We start from the raw sequence: 19,155 nt of genomic DNA, 5'->3' as shown, positions 1-19,155 counted from the left end.
GGACTCACATTGATAAAGCGCTTTTACCCGTCGCTCTAGAAGCGGCTCAGGGGGGAGCCCACGGCGGAGGAGACTGGAGCCAGAAGAGGATGGGAAAGCATCACTGTCACCACCTGACTTGCACGGGGAGTTAGCGCGGCAACTGCAGCAGCAGTCTGAACACTCCGGCTATCAAGGAGACCGGGGCAGACGGAGAGAGAGCTGCTGAGATTATGCACGGGGCAGAGAGCTCCTGTGGATTCCCCATCTTTGGCAACAGCAGCGGTAGCACGGGGAGCGGGAGCTGTGGCTCTGCAGACGGCAGCAGCAAGGCTAGCTGGGGCTGCAGCAAAACAGAGAACCCCGACTCCAAAGATATTTGTTTATCCAGAGATGAAGGTAGCATTTACAGCCCAGGTGTAGCAGGAAGCAGCTTTCCATGTAGCCACGGTGTTGAGCGTACCTGTAGCCAGAGCAGTCGCAGTAGCTGCGCCGTTGGTGCGGAGGTGACCACAGCGGTGCGTCTGAGTGTAGTTGTAGTAGCAGCACGGGGGGGCAGTGGCTCAGGACCCTGAATGACCAGTGTGGCTGATGAAGGCCACCTGGATCCGATTGCTGAAACGAGCCAAAGGAGGTCGTGTCAAGAGCTCCGATGCCTGCGTAAGCGTGTGTTTACATCACGAAAGTTGTGGTGTGTTTTCTTTTCTTGTGTGCATGCGCTTGTCGAAGTCGTTGTTCCCCTGGCACATCCATCAGCGCAGAGTGTCAGGGTCAGTGTGGCATGGTCGTGTATTGCCTGGTAATGATGAGAAGTTGGTGTTGTTATCAGTTATGGCTGTCAGATTCTGGGCAGAGCTCCATATCACCTCCTCCTGACCCAGTGGGACATCATTCTGCATCAAGCCCCGTTTTTAACCATGACCTGATGTAATGATCGCAGGTATATTCACCTGTATTTTGCCAGGCTAAAAATTGCTTAAAAGACTTGCAATAAAAAAATAAAAAAATACAATTCACAACATGTATACCCTTGCATGGACGAGCTCCTTGTTAAGCATGAAGAAGCACAAACGTGACACATAGTTTACATGTTTATATTGAATGGAATATTATCATGACAGCGAAAGCAGCTCATGAATGGTTAATTAGCTCGATTTCAAAAGAGTTATTCATCACAGGTACACAGTGGGGAAGATAAAAGACACGGAGGCGACTGATGAGCAGGCAGGGCTTTGTGTAAGATGGAGGACATAAATATGAACAACCTTGTGTTATGTGGGGCGACAACACTTGGTGTCGACTCTATCCATATGTCAGGTGGCGTAAGTGGAGAGGAAGGAGAGGTGCGATCCGCCGTTGTATGTATGTGATGGCTGGGTAATTCTAATCAGGCACAGAGTGAGGGAGGCTATTTTTAACTCAGACAGCAGAGTGTAATGGTGCAGTGAGATGAATGAAAGACCTTGTGTGGGTGGCATAGTAGCGTGCAGGTAAGGATAAGGTTCACACTGCCTCAACTTTGTAAAAAAATTAATAAAAATCCTTTTTTGTTTTTATTCTGACAGCTTAATCATTGTTTGAAATGAGCTCATGGATTATTGGGGTCGTTATGTCTTTAACTGCTGACAGCCACAAATTAGATTATGAAACCTTTTTTGTTTCCACATTTTTCTTAAATTTAGAATTTGATAAATTGAGGTTTTGATTTGAGGTTGTTGAGCAGTGCTTGATTCACACATTTGAATGCATAAACTAAACAAATGATAATGGTTTCAAAGAAAATCTTATCAGGAGGTAACTATATGTAACAATATAAAGATCCACAATGCTCATTATGGTTTCTAATCAATCGCTGAATATATCATATCCTGTCTGTCAGTCTGCCTAAAAACAACTTGAATACAACTTTTCCACCGGACAACATGATTGATAGAGAAACTTTACAGTGTGCACGCAATGATCTTTTCAGCAAGAGCTTGAAAGCATCACCGTATACATTTAATCAATTATTTATAGTTTTCGTGCAGCATACAACATAGGGGATGTGAGTCACTATGTGGGGATGTGCACTCCAACATCATGTTTATGAGATGTTCAGGAACCTCGTGTCCCTCACCTGGTTCCCCCAGTGATTTTAAAAGTCATCAGTAATCTGCAGCAGAGAAACAGTTAAGTCTGTAACAACAAAGGAGATGCACAGTTTGTTTATTGGTATCTTTTACTTAAAAAAAAAAAAGTTATTTGACTGCTCTTTTTCTGCTTATTAGTTAATTAAAATAACACTGATGTCTGTGATCATCAAAGTTTAACACTTAACGCCATTAACATTTATTTGAAGAGCAAAGGCGATCAAAAACTAATTATTTTTTCTACACTGTAGCCCTTCATGGCTTGCAACAGCTGTCATCTTGAAAGTGTGAATCAAAATGAGTGTCAGTGTTGCGTGCGTGTGTCACTGAGGTGTTGCTGCTTGTATCTCCGCAGGGTTCGGCCGACTCCTACACCAGCCGTCCATCAGACTCCGATGTGTCCCTGGAGGAAGATAAGGAGGCAGTGCGCAGAGAGGCAGAGCGACAGGCTCAGGCACAGCTTGACAAGGCCAAGGTTGGTATCACTTTGTCCAGCTCCTATACCTGCTGCCCGGTGTGTGGACCCCGAGAGGGGCTTGTCAGCGCCGTATACTTCCACTTTGTGGACGGGCAGCACATGTTACACACTTGGAAAATAAGAGGTCCTGGCTTCTTCTTCTCTTGAGTCTTTCGGTCTTATCGATATCAGCCCAACATAATTGTTTCAAATAATAAAATAAACATTGATGCTTAACTTATTGATGCTTTTTTGAATAAAACAAAGTGATAGATTTGACTGCATTCATCACGGTTACACATTTTGACGCAGTGTATTTTAATGCTTCATTCACACAACAACTCATCACATTAACAGTATGCGTGACAAAGTTTCATGACAAAGAAGAAACTTGATTTTATCTGTGTAGAGTTTGCTCTCATTCCTCACACACTCCAAAGGAAAGCGATTTAATACAATGGATGAATCTAAATTGTCTGTTGATATGTTGGCCTGATTCGGTGGACACATAGTCTATAGCGTTGCTGTATGAAGTTTCAGTGTTGCAGAATTTTTCTCTTCTCAAGTTTTAAGCTTGGTTGTTGAGTTGCTTAATAGTGACACTGCTGCAACGACATGCTTAAATGAGCGGTCCCTCTTGACTTTGTGTGGTGACACAGGGACTGTTGGTGTTTGAGTCATAAGTCTCGTGCTCCAAAAGTGTGCGATTCAAAGAAAATCTGCTTCATATTGGGTGAATGAAGGATGGCTGGCATCATTCACATTCTAACATAAACTTTACTTGGGTTTGTTTGTCTTTAAAAGAAAACTAGTCTGTTTTCTTTTTGGCTTTGTTTTTCTTCCTTCTCAACCTTCATGGTTTTTTCTGGGGGGGTGGGGGTTCTTTTCATGTTGACAAACAACTAAAAGTCATTTGTAAAACTTAAAAAGCCACTGTGGTCTGATTATCTTGGTGACGTTGGACTATATGCAGACAATTCTTACTTTTGCTATCCCGAGGTCACCTTTCCTACTTTTACTATTCAAAGTTACAAGTGACTCAGAGTGACTGGGGATATTAGAGCTGATTCCAACTGGTTTCTCACATGACAGGGCTGTTATAGGGTCACTGATGTGAGAGGTTAGTGGCCTCCGAGGGTTCGGTGTCTGTTTATCATAGCCAGGCTTTTTTGCCTGCTCTGCTCTGAGCCACAATTAGCAGCACATAAACAAACATGCACACGAGCGCGCAGGCCTGCCTTTGTGCGACAGGAATTGCAATCAGCGATCGCTTCCACAGAATCTCTCAAATCGCCTCCTCTGTTAAGATTTATGCCTTTGATCTGTGAAATAATGCCGCTATCTTCAGCGCACATTCTGTTCTCTTCCTGCTTTACAGCCCATTGGGTCGCTCGTGGTCTTCTATTGTTGCTTAATAATTCGAGCAAGTGTCTGAAAAAAATTGGTTCTATTGTCTCTCTTTGGGTGTTTAGTGTTTATAACAGCTAGTTTGCTCATTAGCTGTAAGCCTGAAGCTTTTGGCTATCCATCCATTTAAGCAGACATTTTCCTCCTGCGCTGCGTCTCATAGCTGGCAGAGACGAATCATTCCAGCACATCTATTTTGTTATTTTCCAGAGTCACCCTCTCCGGCTCACTAATTAAAAAGATAAGTTGGCTTTATAGATAACCTGGCATAGATTATCCTCTCTGGCATTTTACATGACAGATGACTAGTAAAAAATAGCCTCTCTGTGGTCTGGCCACCAGAGAGAGAGCAGGCTGAGGTCAGAGGAAGTGCAGGCTGCTTGACTGTGAGTCCTTATGGGCAGTAATTCACTATCACTTCCTCGACATACCACTGATATTTGGAGGTAATGAAAACAGGGTTGATGCCTGTAATGTTATGTACTGCAACATTGATATAATTAACATATACCCATACAAACACCGTCTGTTTGTCTTGTATCAGCTTCACATGGGGGTTTGAGTGGTTTTACGCATTAGGACCTGTTCATTACTGACTGCTACCATTCAGCCTCTAAAGCTGTTGTATGATTTATCTGGGAGAGACTGAGGTAGTAATGCGAATGATGGAACAAGAGGTTGTCTCGGATTTGACTTGGATGACTGCTTTACTTTTCGATTTTCTGTTACAAACCTCCCATATTTTTGAAAGGGCAGTATTGTTGGGCACATAGTATAGTCGTGTTTCTGTCTAGTCCAGGGCTCTGCAACCTTTATGACCAAAATAAACGCTTTTGTCACTTTCCACCAAATCAAATTTAACGGGAGCCGCAAAACACCTTTAACCTTTAAAATGACGCTAACACTGTTCTCAAAGTTTCATACAATGAAAATAATAATATTATTCGATTTTATTTGAAGGCGCGTGTCTTGGCACTCAAGGACATCATACAATCAAACAGTTATGTATAGTTTTGATATGTGAACATAAACGGATCTATGTGACATGTGAAATTCAGGATTGCAAATGTCACATTTCATTACATTTTCAGCTGTTTTTGTACCTGATATTAGTGGTTTCTTCTGTCTTTATTGTTACTTAAGCTGTTCTATCCATTTGGGCTCTTTTTTAAGCAGTTTTGTGTGCTTCCCCCTCCCCCATTTATAAGCTTTTTTTTTGTTTGTTTTAGAAATCCCTGTCATTTTAGGGTTTTCACTGTTTTTTGTGGTTTTAGCTATTTTTCTCCTTTTAACCCATTTCGCCAAGAGTTAAAACTCTTTTTTTAAAAAGACTTTTTGTGCGTAAATATAACGAGTAGAAGATTATTTAGGTGTAATATTATGAAAAGTTCAGAGAGCACAGTATGGAAGGACCAAGAAGAGTAGAAGTAGAAGAGTGGAAAACCTCTGTGGACAATACATTACAATGTTGTGCTGAGTAGATTTGTTTCAAACTGTTGCCGTTTCTCTGATACTTTCACTGACAGCGATCATCAGAGGTCACATTGCATTCTATAACTAACTCCTCTGTACTGCACAGCTCTACTGAGCTGTTCAGCATCTTTGAGTTCACCGTTTCAACTTCACCCCATATTTCTATTGCACATTTCCCATATAACACAAACTGTTATGATTTGCTTTCATCCAAAAAGCAGGTAAGCAAAATTAGAAATAACTTATTGATAAATGTGAAGCACTTACCAGCTGCCAAGACTTATCGAATGGGTGAATGTTATCACCAATGAAGTTTCTTTTACATTATGTCGCGTAGAGTTTTAGAGCACACAATGTGAATCATTCCCAAAACGTTCCATAGAGTAAAATCTAAATAACGACTGTGATTTGCATGTATCGTAACCAATATAATACAACATAGGCAACAGTTCAGATGAAGTTAGGACAAGGCCGTATTTGGCATTCAATTATGTCGTGTCCTCTCCTCTTTTAACTGGAGTCTATAAACGTCAGAGAATTGAAGAGACAATCCAGAACCTGGAGATTACAACTAATAAGTCTTGATCTCATCTCTGGTGCATTAAAAGCTTCATGTTATGTCCAGTAGATCCATCCATTTATCAATCTACATACGGCGTTATTTAACTGCTGATCTAAGCACGTTGCACAAGTTTTAAATGACAAACAACAATTCACACCGAGACGCGATTTACAGTAAACAATTAGCCTCAAACACAATCGTTTATTCTGTGGGGGAAAACTAGAGTACATGAGAACGATGAGATTTACGTAATTCATTGCAAAATGCATCTTTTTGTTTTGTTAGTATCTCACTTTTCCACCCTTTTGTTATCATTGGTTTTTTGATTTTATTTCTACTGAAATTTTCAACGATTCAGATGTAACATCTTTCCTGTGTGTTCTCTGAAATAATATGGGTACTTTAATTCTGCATTGCATGTTGTTTTTGTTTACATTCACACATCGTCCTAATCTTTGTGGACTAAAGATGAGACTTGAGAAAAATGTGATGAATAAAAAACTCTTTTAACTTGAGGCATAAAAGAAAGAATAATTGGCCGCTGCAGGGTTTCAACCACTATACCCATTGCTGGATAATTAGAGAAATATTTTCACACACTAAATTAATGGAGGGTTATGGTTGCCTGTATGTGATAAATATAATATGTGGACTCTCCGTACCGCCTGAAGCCAGTGTGCTGAGCTGAGGTGAATTCTTTTCAAATCGATCCACAACATTCAAGGTGAAACAATGTGGGAATCTTGATTTATGGCTGGAGACCCTGAGCGATCTGCTAATGGAGCGGCTGTGGCGTGTTACGCGGCGAATCAGCACCAGTGAGGGCAGGTGTTGGCTCAGTCACTAAGCACAGAGAGCACAGGGAGGTATTATCTAATGAAATATGCATGATGCGATGTGATATTGTGACAGGCGTCGCGGGCTGTTAATTGGCTGGGGTCTATAGCACCGCCTCACAGGGATCCCAGTTACAGACAGGTTGGTTATCGTGTGTTTTATTTTTAGCCTACCATCCTTCTGCTTTATTTATCTATTTATTTTTACACACTTTGCTCTTTCCGTCCATTTTGACCGTCGTTCTCTGTCCTCGCCCCTCGCCCCCGCCTCTTGCCCAGTGTGTAACCCTCCGCCTCGTTCCTCCCTCCCTCAGTGCAGTCAATATGGCATCTTTAATGAAGGCCTCCGTTACGTAACAGGCAATGGAGCAGCATGGGCTCGGTCAGCAGATGAAAGGATGCTGTTCGGCCAGCGTAAAGGTGTCATCACGAGCAGATCCTGCAGTCACCTGTGATATGAGGTGGCGTGTCAGAAGGCGAAAGTGTGCGAGATTGCTGGCAGGTCTGTAAAATGTCATTAAGGCTGAGAACGCCTGATCTAACAGCCAGCCATGGAAAGTCTAGGCAAGCACAGCAGCTGGGAGGGAGGAAAGAGGCAGCAGTCCATGAGACGACTGAGGGAGGGCTCATATGTATAAGTGTACTAATGGACCACATACCTTCATGCAGCCATGTGACTCATCGCATGCAAACGCCAAGGACTCGGTGTCCTCTACGAGACCCAGCACTGCAAACTCTGGACTGAATGAGCTTCTCAATGGAGATGTCGGACATATACACACCAGCTTTCAATCATCAGCAGACCGAGTATTTACATTGCTATCGGCCTGAGCACAATGATTCCAGGAGGATTTGACTAATGCGTGATTTCTATAATCCCTATAGTTCATCATGTCACACCTGTTATATTTCAATGAGGTGTAAGGGCACAGGAAAAAAACATCACTTCTTGTAAAGCCTTTCTGCAGATGAATAACTTCATTATTACGTAGCCGAGCGTTACGGATAGAAGTTCTATCCCAGCAAGGACTGATGGGGGTTAGTTTAATTTAGCTTAGCTTTTTTTCTCCCAGCTTTTTCTCTAGTTTTGCTTCATTTGATTGAGTTTAGCTTTGGATATTTAGTTTGCATGAAGAGATTTAGTTCAGTTGATATGATACAATAATTTTGAGTTATGTAGGTGTTCTTCCATTTTAGATAGGGGTGTGTCACAACTTTTTGTTAACACAGTTTACCACATTATGGGACAATGTAGATTCTACTAACTGAGAACAAACAACAGCTAAAAGCCATGGAATTGTCTATTATTTTGATGAAATCACAGTTTTCCTTCCATTATAAAAGATTTTATGACTGCAAGTCACATGAAAACAGATTAACAAGTTAGATTTTGTTACTTTCAACTCAAATACAGAAGAATTCTTTCACTTGATGCGCACGGCTTTGGACACAGGGACTCCACACAGAAAGACCCTCAATCCTGCGCCTGCGTTTGTGATGTATGCTTCAAAATGAAACTGACAAATTCAACACCGTTGTGTAGATTTAAAGCTTTAAGCTCTAGGTTAAGTGGATTAACTATTATGCAAATTTTATATTGATATAATTTAGATTCTTCATGACAGCTGTGGATCAATTGGTAAAGGTTGCTGGTTCGATCCCCCATCTTGCCCTGGTCTTGTTTTGATGTGTCCATATTGAACCCTAAAGTACTCCCAGTGGAGGTTGAGCATTTTTGAGCACTTTGCATGCCAGCTGTTACCATTGGTGTGTGAATGGGTGAATGTGAATAATAGTTCTTTAATGAGGAAAGCCGGTTTGACCCTTCGTCTATATTTTATTCACCACATGAAGATGCAAGTACCAAATGACAAAACGAGCCTGTATCGCATTGTATTTTCAACAAAAGAATCCATGTTCTGAAACAGAATGACTGAAAAAAAAAAAGATTCTAAAATCTTTCAAATGTGAGTCCAATCCCACTTTTCATTCCGCTGTATTGATGAGCAACTCTTTCGTTCTGCTGATAGATAACGACAAGAGTCGTGAGATCAAATCAAAAACAATAAGCTTTTAGGCTGAAAGCTCTGAAACAAAGGTCCACGGGTTGTGAAAAAGAGAGGAGGCAGGCTTGCGTAATGACCCTCTGCGGGTTTACCCATGTGAGGAACCACTTTCACATGCAAGTACTCATTTCACCCACTATTGATTGTAGCTGCTTCAAAGCCCCACTAATCAATTGTTTCTAAATTGCCAGTGCGTCAGATGACTGTGTATGATGTGATCATGTGAAGCCACAGGGATTCACCGTGCAACACTGCGGTTCATCTCAAATCTCTGGAGCTTTTCAACCTGTTTGGCTCATTAGGTTGATTGCAAAGAATTAAAATACACTCCTATATATGGTATCGTACACCGACTATATATATTCTATATATTTAGACAACAAGCTTCTTCTCACAGTCATGAATTAATAACACTTGAAGGATAAATTATTCTTAATTTCGATGGCACTTTTCATAAACTACAACACAGCACTGTGTTGATTAAACAAAAACGAAAGCAGCAAAGACAGTATTTCACATCATCATTAAGGAAACACTTGAGCCAGAGTAAAGCATTGAAAAAAATCATCTAAATTGAAAACTAAGATATATTAGTGAAGGTTAAAATACTCAAACAAATAGATATTTAAATAAAAATCGAAACCAAGTACCAGAATATGAAAACGGGAAACTAAGACAAAATAAAACAATATAAGTAAGAAATCTACAATCTAAAATTGTTCCGGTTGTCCAAAACACAACTTAATTAGTACATACCTAAAGTGCCTTGTCTCTTTGGATTAGGAGCAGTACTGGTGCTGTAACTTGGGGCTAACACACTCTTTTTGATAACACTTAAATAGCAAAGTGATATTATGTGCATTCATGTCGAGGGCAATAAAAGGATACAGCTGATAAAGGACAATATGACCATTTTTACTTTTCATTCTCATCCAGATGTACTCAGCTTCACACGGGTGGTGTAGGGGTGATGTAGGGTGGTACGGAGGAAGGGCGGGGGGTGGGGGGGTCTTTGCTGTGAGATTAAACTACGTTCATCCCTGATCCCTGTGCATTCAATTCAGCTTTTTGGTCAACTTCATTCGGCTTGTCTCTGTCAAAGGTAATGTAATCTATTTGAGGGCACGACCATGTTGACAACTGTTGCAACCACTGCTGCCAGACTGGCTCCGAGATTATATCCATAAACATTTTATGTAATATATGAAGGGATGTGTGCCTTAAGTCAACACAGATTCGAGATTGCCCTGCAAGTATAATGTTGTCTCATTATAGTATGTTATGTTGTGGCTCTTATTGTGCTCATTTGAGATGTTGTGCAGAAAGTATATAAAAAAAAATAAAAAAAAAGGTATTTCATATAATATGTGGAAATTGAGTTGTGTATTGTGGCTATGTTACAGCCTGTAAAGTGCAAGAAAGCACTTCATTAGCTTTATTTATTATCTGAAGGGCTGATTTCCTCTGCAAGAAATGAACAGGAAGGTCACGAGTGATTCAGTCATTATAAACATCATTGGATTGATTCATGCATCACTTACACTAGTGCTGCTTGTGCAAGACGAGACTTTAATTTTACTGACAAGGTTGAGGAAGTGATTGCTTCGAATGCTAACCGGTAAGTGCCTTAACATGTAGTGCGGCAGAGGAGACTAAACCAAGTCCGGATGACTCACAGCCCACTTGTCTTTCTCACCAAGGTTATATTTACACTTCACACCAAGACAAGCATCACAGCTCAGCAAGTTGAGCATAAAAAGAAGGTTTTTATGGGGCTATTATGGCACCAAAATGACTTTTGCATGCCTTTAGAGAGCTGACATTTGGTTTGACATACCGAGATCCATGCAAACACTGATTTGTATGTGCGACGTAAAATTTGGTGCATGCGTAATTACATTTATGCATGGCTAATACAATTTGTACGGCTGTACAATCTTTGGTGTGCGTATGTGCGCACCTCTCTGTCAGCTGTATTACAACAATTCGATTATAAGATTAGAATAGCAACGCGGTTCAAACCCTATGAGAGGGCGCTGATCCTGCCAGACTTTTTGCATCGCTGAGCTAAGATGAGGATGTGTCACCAACATCCAGAGCCAGCCCGTCTGCAACAAGGGCAAAAAAATTAATAAACAAAAATTAAAAATGCAGCAACATTACAGGAAAAACTTGAGTATACCAGAAGAGCAGCTAAATTCAACCAGGAGGCTTGTCTGAAGTGGAGCTCAGGAGGGAGACAGTCACAGGCCTTAAGCACACACACATCACAAACTCACAACTTTTGCACACACAGTAAAAATGCACAACTTTGCGAGATGACTTCAGTGCTCATGTGGACATGTGCGTGTCTTTTCAACCAGTGAGAATGCCATTGCTTTTTTTGCTTTTTCCACAATCTCTCATATGTATATAATTTCTGCTTCGTTCCCACCTATAGACCAAACCAGTTGCATTTGCTGTTCGCACAAATGTCAACTACAGCCCGAGTCACGATGATGACGTCCCCGTGCCAGGCATGGCCATCTCCTTTGAGGCTAAAGACTTCCTCCACGTTAAAGAGGTGAGCGGCAAGATCCAATAATTAGAAGATGATCGCCACTATATTGAGTGTACAGGGGATGTTCGAGTTACTCGTCTTGAATTGTTTCATGTAGAAATTCAACAATGACTGGTGGATAGGCCGCCTGGTTAAAGAAGGCTGTGAAATCGGGTTTATCCCCAGTCCAGTGAAGCTTGAAAACACTCGAATCCTCCAGGAGCAGAGAGCCAAGCAGGGCAAATTCCACTCCAGGTAAGGAACCCTCATTTCTTCCACACATTTGGCTTCTGCTGTGAGGTCATCTGAAATTTACGTTGACTTCCTCTCTTTGGTTTCAGTAAACTTGGAGCAAACTCATCATCGAGCTTAGGTGAAGTCGTTCCCAACTCACGGAAATCTACTCCTCCTTCGTCTGGTAAGTAGCTCCAGTGGTCACTGTCGTTCAACTTTATATTTGTGCTTTATCTTTTGTGACAACGTTAAAGCTCTGAAATCAGGTCGCAGGTGGAATTTTTGTTCTTCATATCTTAAGTAGAGTGAACAATGTTCTTGTTTTGATTGTATTTGTACATGTTTCATTTGCTGTGCAGTTAATGAGAAATGTTGCCCGTTGCCTGTGTAACTTGTTTTTCTACCTGTGTGCTGTGTCATGATGCCCTTGTCTGTCTGTGTGGGTAGCCATTGACATAGACGCCACAGGCTTAGACCCTGAGGACAATGAGCTTCCAGTCAACCTGCGCTCCCCTAAAGCCAGTCCAAACACTGTCATGTCACCCCTAGCAAAAGAGAAACGAATGCCCTTCTTTAAGAAGGTAAACGCTGGACCGCCCCATCATCTCCTTCTCTTTTGTCCGTCCGCACTGCTCCATGCCTGTGGCCGCTCGGCCTCACTCTGCGCCCGTCCTGTCCGTCCACGCGTCCGTCTTGAACTATTGGCGCGCACGCCGCTACCAGCATGCATGCCTGTTCTTAACCTCTCTCTCTCTCTCTCTCTCTCTCTCTCTCTCTCTCTCTCTCTCTCTCTCCTCTTCCGTCCCGCTGCAGCTAAGCAGAAGCAGAAGTCGGTAAGTCTTGGTGTGCAGTGCGCCGGCACAGCGGGGTCCGGGGATGACCTCCGTGGTCTGAACTGTTTCGTACTGGCTTCCCTCCCTACTTCCTGCTCTCGCAAAACCTCTGTGCTGTGTTTGTGAATGATCCTGTGCCCTGATTCAGTGAGACCTCAGTGTTTGTACAGCCTGTTTATTGCGTTGATGATGGAATGAGTGGAAAACAACCAGCTCTGTCCAAAGATACGAAATAATTCTAACAAGCAGAAACTTGTGCAGCCAAAAAAAACACCTCCCTCATTCGATAGCACTATGTGGAGTTGCACTTGACTTTAGGATCAAATTAAATGATATATTACATGTATTAATGAGTTGGATTTTGTTTTCTTAGGGCAAAGTCAGGCTTCCTGTTTCCATGTTTCAGGGGAACAAGCTCTTGGCTCCAGCTTTGTAGTGAAAACAAAAGTATCTAAAAAAAAAAAAAATCCTCTTATCTACAGCCTGGTATAGATTTCAGCTTCAAAGAAAACCCGTAGCTTCACATATGTGTATGTAACTACAAACCACAGCAATCCATGTAGCAAAAGCTCCAATCAGGAGCTCTACGCTGCTCTGCCTCTTCCATTCATCAATCACTTTGGAATCATTTCAGCTAATTCTTGACATAATTTGATTAGTTTCAATTGCAGTCTTCATGAAAAAGGCATGAGTCAACAACCAAATGCAGAGTGCTTATAAATGAATGCACATGCAGATGTATAAACCAAATTATTTTCAAGATAGACACTGTCCCTTTGAATAAAACACAAATAATGCATAAATTAAATGTATATAAATGAACGTACAGTGCAAATAACTAACATGAGACTGTTATGTGACTGTAAAGTGATTCCAATACAACCCTTGGTATGTGTGGAGTATGCATTAGTTTTTATGCCTCACACATCCACAGAGTATGTCTTAATCCTGCCCCTAAGCTACAACCAGTAACATTTTCTTCATCACAAAATTCAAAACTTTTGCTCTCGATTGACACACGATTCACAGCAAATAATCTTCTCCCGGCTAAAAATATTGACACTGTAATCCGGGGGTTAACGACGCAGTATTTCCGCCGAACCCGAACCCTTCATTAGTATCGTCGTGTCAGTCAGCAACAGAAGCATCAGTTCCCACCGCGTCCTCGGGGACGCGCAGTGACGACAGCAGACGTCCGACAGAAAATGTTTAGACGCGGGGAGGTGAGTGCGAGAAGAGGGGAGACTGCAACGAAAATATCAGAATCAGTCCTCTGAATCATGCTATCGTAAAGATAACACGCTGGAAAAAAGGTTGAACTTAAGGACAAACGAGGGGCGACTGAGAAATGATCTCATAACCAGCGGTTCTTCAGATTCGCTGTTGAAAGTGAAAATCTCTCCCAGCTGTCTGGCCTCAAACCGAGCTTTGACTTAGCGTAGTTGTATTTTTATTTTTGTCTGGCGTGCTGACATGTCCGCATATCCTTCAGACACGCCGCTCTGCGAGACAACCAGGACACACAGCCGGGGAAGGTTCACTGCCTGCCTGACTGTCAGATACACCGAACGGTGCGGGTCTCTAGGAATGAAAAGGATTTTCGAGCAAAAGGTAGACATATTGGACTTCATGCTCAGAATTTAAACATGGCAGTAAAAATAAAAACCGGACTGACTTTAACCCTTTTGTTCCTGCCCTCTCGTCACGACACTCGACAAGCAATACACTAGTGGTCTGTACTGAGCAATACAAAAACACAAACACAAAAAAAACCCCATATAATAAAATCTATATATTTGTGACTACAATGCAGCATTTACGGATCCATTTATCTCAAGATCATGTCCCGAAAAGTAAAGTTTGAAATAGATTTTCTTAAGATCCATATCCACACAACAGCTCTACCTCTTGTGAAAGAATCGACAACATGGCCCGGATTATTAACGGCACTGAGTACAATCGGGTACATCTGAAATTAAACGGAATGTTAAATCGAGGCTACTCCACTAACTGAGCTCCCACTTTGTCTGCAGCAAGCAAACCTCCCTGGCTGCATCCAGATCCTTCACTGTGATGTCTTCCCCCTCTCAGACTAACCTTTCCCGTGATGTGTCTTCTTTTCATCACAACCGTGAGACGGGAAACGTGAGCCGTCATGAGACGTCACTTACTGTAACGAGCTCTGACGTTTAGACCTGGTGGCATTAAAACGCGTGCCAAAGCCATTAAAAGGTCGGGCTGCGCTCGTGTTTTGTCGGGTTGCCGGCTGACACTTCCCGTTTCATGGTTCACGGTGTTCCCGACGCTTTTAAATGGCCTCGCTCGTTGTTGTTCCAACCCCTCGAGTGATTTGCGATGGCGAGTGTTTACTTTGTCTCCATAACTGTGCAAACGTTTCTCCTCCTCTTCTGCTCCCCTCCAAAGACGGAACACATTCCTCCATACGACGTTGTGCCTTCCATGCGGCCCGTGGTTCTGGTGGGACCGTCACTTAAGGGCTACGAGGTGCGTCGAAGCTTCGCCGTGTCAGACTGCGCCTGCCTACCTGTGGCCTGTTCTTTATCTGTCGTCTCCTCTCACTCTCTCTCTCCCGCAGGTGACAGACATGATGCAAAAAGCGTTGTTCGACTTTTTGAAACACAGATTCGAGGGAAGGTAAGTTCCCCTTGACCTTTTTCAAATACGAGCTCTCGTCCCCGTTTCCTTCCTCATTCCTTCTTTCCTCACGTCTTATAGGCTGGTATTTATCTGTCCCCCGGGGTGAGTCAAGGGAGTGTGTAACAAGTTTGTTTGGCCTGGAGATGTATGCAGCTGCTTTAAATAGGCCTCCTCCATGTCCTTAATAGGCCATAGTGGGTCCTGAGCAGAGCAGGATTCTCTTTATTCAATGTCGAGTCTGTCCTCCCGTCCAAAGGGCAAAGACGCCGAAAAAGTTGCACAACACCAAGATCGAGTTGCTCGTTTGCTTCAAATCACTTCATATTTTTTTACACCGTTTCACACCTTAAGAAATCCCTCCGTCTCTCCGCTTTCCATCATTTTCTTTGTTTTGTTGGTTTAGTTTTCTCATCGAAAACAGCAAACGATCAATTAGTAGTTGATTCATCGCGCACGGCTGTAATGCAAGATTAATCATTTTGACTCAGAGTCCCATTTCAACTCCCGAAATATGAATATGTTCTTTCTCCTACAGCTCTCAGTTGAAATGAGCATTCGATTGGTTGCAGGTTTAGAACTGTTGTTCTTTGCACAACATGGAGCTTTAATCTTCGTCTCAAGCTTTAGAAAACTCTGGTTGACATTTGTTTACAGTGTTTTGACAGTTTAATGACTAAACGACGAACCCATTAATCAAGAAACACACTGACACGTTAATCAATAAAGAAAATAACTGTTAATTGTGGCTTCACATGCATCAATCTTTTATTGACTTTACTTTGAATCCATATACTTAAACATAGATTGCTGACTTGGATTACGTCGCCTTGCGCATGACGTTATATTTGTCATTGTGTGAGCGCTCGCCACCATGAACTTTTAAAGCCTTATATGTGTAAATCTTTTCATCATTACATTCCACATTTTACGAGGACATTTGATAAATACCATTTATGTAGCTGGTGAAGAGGACATTCGCCTGAATTGTTTAGTGAAATGGGTTAAAAAACAAACTGAAAATGAGACACAATTTCTGTAGTTTTTGCTTAAAACATGATTGTTTTCACCAAAGCAGTGAAGAGGAAAAATCTATTTTTTTTGGCATAGTTTGGTGATGGAGGCATTTATTACCTATTAACATGTGTGTTAACCCTTTAGAGGTCAATCGTCAAAGTATGCTACTTAACTAAATCAGAACCTGTATGTCACATTTATAAATAATACTGCTAATAATCTGCTGCCACACATTTCTAGAAGTGTGGAAGAGAGTTTCATCGCTCTCAATCTTGTGAAACGATGCCGAAGTGGTGTTTGATTGAACAAACAGTACGTGCATTGAGAGCCCATGTCTAAATCTCCCATCACGGCGTGTCACCTTCACGTCATCACTTCCTCTGATGGCTTCCCTCGTCTTTCTGTCAGGATATCCATCACTCGAGTCACGGCAGACATCTCTCTTGCCAAACGCTCCGTCCTGAACAATCCCAGCAAGCACGCCATCATCGAACGCTCCAACACACGCTCCAACTTGGGTAAGTCGGTTCGAGACATCCGCGGTGCCTGGAAACCGTCTGTTTTATTTATTTTTTTTCTTTAGTTTTTTTTCTTTGATTCATAACGTTTTTAAGGAGACCCACTTGCAATGGAAAAGGAAGGAAACGATTAAGGAAACTCTTGACAGTGGCAATGATAAGTCCCGACTGCCCCGAGTGGCCTTGGCTGGGTGCGTTTGTGAGGAATGAAAGATAGAGCGCAAAAACGCACGATAACAAGTTCAAGAGCCGCTCTGATTTGACTGAGGTTGATTGGAGTTTAGATGTGATTAGGACAGATTCCTGAGTCAAATGGAGGTGACAGGATTAATCTCTGCTATGCATCACCATAAACATGAGGCGGCTGAGGAAGACATTCCTGGAAAATGTGTTTTATGGCGGCAGGACAAGTATTAAATGTCTTTTTATGATCAAAGAGAGGCAGGGAAGGAAAACATTGCCCTCCTTTCTTTTTTTTTTCGCAAGAGGCACTGCTTTAAAAAAACCGAAACAGATATATATATATTTTTTTTAAATGTGTGGTTGTAACAGGTACAAATCAATATTGAATCAATTATGTATTGTATGCAGACAATAGTGTTCAAGTTTTAGAAGTGGTCACTTGTTCCTTTTTAAAAAAAAAAAAAAGCTACTTGAATGGAGGCCCAGTAAAAATGATCAACACTCCAAGATGAGGTATACGCTCGCCTTCATCGCCTGCAGATATCATAACTTCATACCACCCCACACATCAATACACCTTCTGAAGTAGCTTCATTAAAACTGGGGTTCCTCGTTGAATTATCTGTACTTGTTGGAGCCAAAATTTTATACAAAGCTTGACTTTCAATCAGAGTCCCATAGGGTCTGTTTGGTCTTTCAGCTGTGATCTGTTCTTCAGTCTCCTGCCAGGAGGAGCAGGGTCTTTGCATTTTGTTCAATCCCCGTGATTTAGTATTTCTTGAATCAAGAGAAACAGTGTTGGCTAGGAACTGGATCACGTCCACGTTGGGGGGAATGATTTCAGGAAGGTTAAACATTAAAAAAGATGAAACCCTCCCTCTCCTCTGGCATAGTGTTGCAGGGAAATGAGTCTGAATGAGCTGTTCGGCTGGAATGTTTTCATGCGATAAGTTTACTTCGGACCCTGTCGTGACGGGAAGTCACGAAGCTTGGCCGTGATTTCCCCTCAGACTGGGACTCGTGCCTCCCTCTGATATTTGTTAGGTTGTTTTTGTCTTCGTGATGTAACCGTCAGTCTTAGTTAGAGGTAACAAAGTGTGACCTGCTGCTCCCCTCTGAGCTGTTAGTCTCGAAGCCTTCTCCCTGAAGTCATCAAGTCTGTTGAATATTTAAGACTGTGAGAAGCAGGAAAAAAAAAAAGACATTCAAAAACAAATCAGTATTACATGGCAGACAGACACTTTGAAGACAAAATTTGAGAATGATACAATGCATACAACTGTATGTTTGTAGGTTCTATTTTATGGACATTTATAGTCTTCAAAGCCATGGTATTACTTTCTTAACTTTACATATACCGCCATCATCAGGTCAAAATGTGATTATTAATTTAGATAACCTGTAAAACTGCCCCATCGCCCACAGATGGTCTGTGCTTGAAACAGTGAACGTGGTTTCTGCAGCCGCAATAGGAGTGTAACACCAAGTGATAATGACCAAGTGATTCCTATACTGACTTAATAGAGCAAATTAATGTATACAAGGAAGATCGGCCTCTAATATATTATGTTTGGATAAAAACTGCAGTAATTTGATAGTATTTTTAGCACGTACTTTATGAACAGATGAGTTAGATAAAGTCCAACCTGAGAATAAAACAATTTAAAAGGGATTGTTGTGTCGCCGGTAGAAATATCAAGGTCTCAAAACATAATATTAATTGCAAATTTTGTTTAATATCAGGTTTAAGTTGCACATATAAAAGAAGAGACGGTAAACATATTTTGATGGTTTATTTTGGAGAAGCAGCCTTCTGAACCCACACACAATCTCAGGAAAGGGTCATCAACAAAACGTTTGCTCCCTTTCAGACTTTCCACTTTTAATAAATGTTTATCGTTGCAAGCGGGGGGGGACCATTTAAAACCATTGCACTAATCGTGATATCGGGCAGAAAGGTGACGGTGCACTGCAAGCTTCCTCTTCGAAGCCAATGAAGTCCATTATGTACTAAACCATTTCAGTCAGTCATTTTTTAATCTTCTGCAACTTTGAAGATCTGACGCCACCAACACATTTCCAGTACGTCTCTCACAACAGCTGACTGACTCCTGTGGTCTCCCTGATTGCTCTTTGGCCTCGTCCCGCAGAGATTTCTCAAAATTGTTTATGAATATCTTGAAATGTTTTTTTTACTGAGAATCATTTTTTCCTGAAATTGCTGCACATTCTTCGTTTATTGATTAATCAACTCCTGCCCATCTTTT

At 41.7% G+C, this 19,155-nt stretch overlaps 1 protein-coding gene across 1 annotated transcript in view; it reads left to right on the top strand.

The window, feature by feature from the left end:
• cacnb2a (calcium channel, voltage-dependent, beta 2a) overlaps positions 1 to 19,155 on the top strand; it is a gene marked incomplete at both ends in the record, with an annotated part of 63,859 nt that overhangs the window by 40,531 nt on the left and 4,173 nt on the right. The window contains 8 exons of the mRNA XM_080489687.1: positions 2,464 to 2,583; positions 11,350 to 11,472; positions 11,567 to 11,703; positions 11,790 to 11,866; positions 12,130 to 12,263; positions 14,940 to 15,020; positions 15,112 to 15,170; positions 16,596 to 16,705. Coding sequence (XP_080345813.1) covers positions 2,464 to 2,583; positions 11,350 to 11,472; positions 11,567 to 11,703; positions 11,790 to 11,866; positions 12,130 to 12,263; positions 14,940 to 15,020; positions 15,112 to 15,170; positions 16,596 to 16,705 — 841 coding nt within the window. The remainder of the gene's footprint in view (positions 1 to 2,463; positions 2,584 to 11,349; positions 11,473 to 11,566; positions 11,704 to 11,789; positions 11,867 to 12,129; positions 12,264 to 14,939; positions 15,021 to 15,111; positions 15,171 to 16,595; positions 16,706 to 19,155) is intronic.

The sequence above is a fragment of the Lipophrys pholis genome, assembly GCF_963383615.2.
Source record: "Lipophrys pholis genome assembly, chromosome: 20".
Classification (NCBI taxonomy): domain Eukaryota; kingdom Metazoa; phylum Chordata; class Actinopteri; order Blenniiformes; family Blenniidae; genus Lipophrys; species Lipophrys pholis.
Note: the sequence above shows the minus strand (reverse complement) of the source record. Positions and strands in the feature narration are given on the sequence as shown.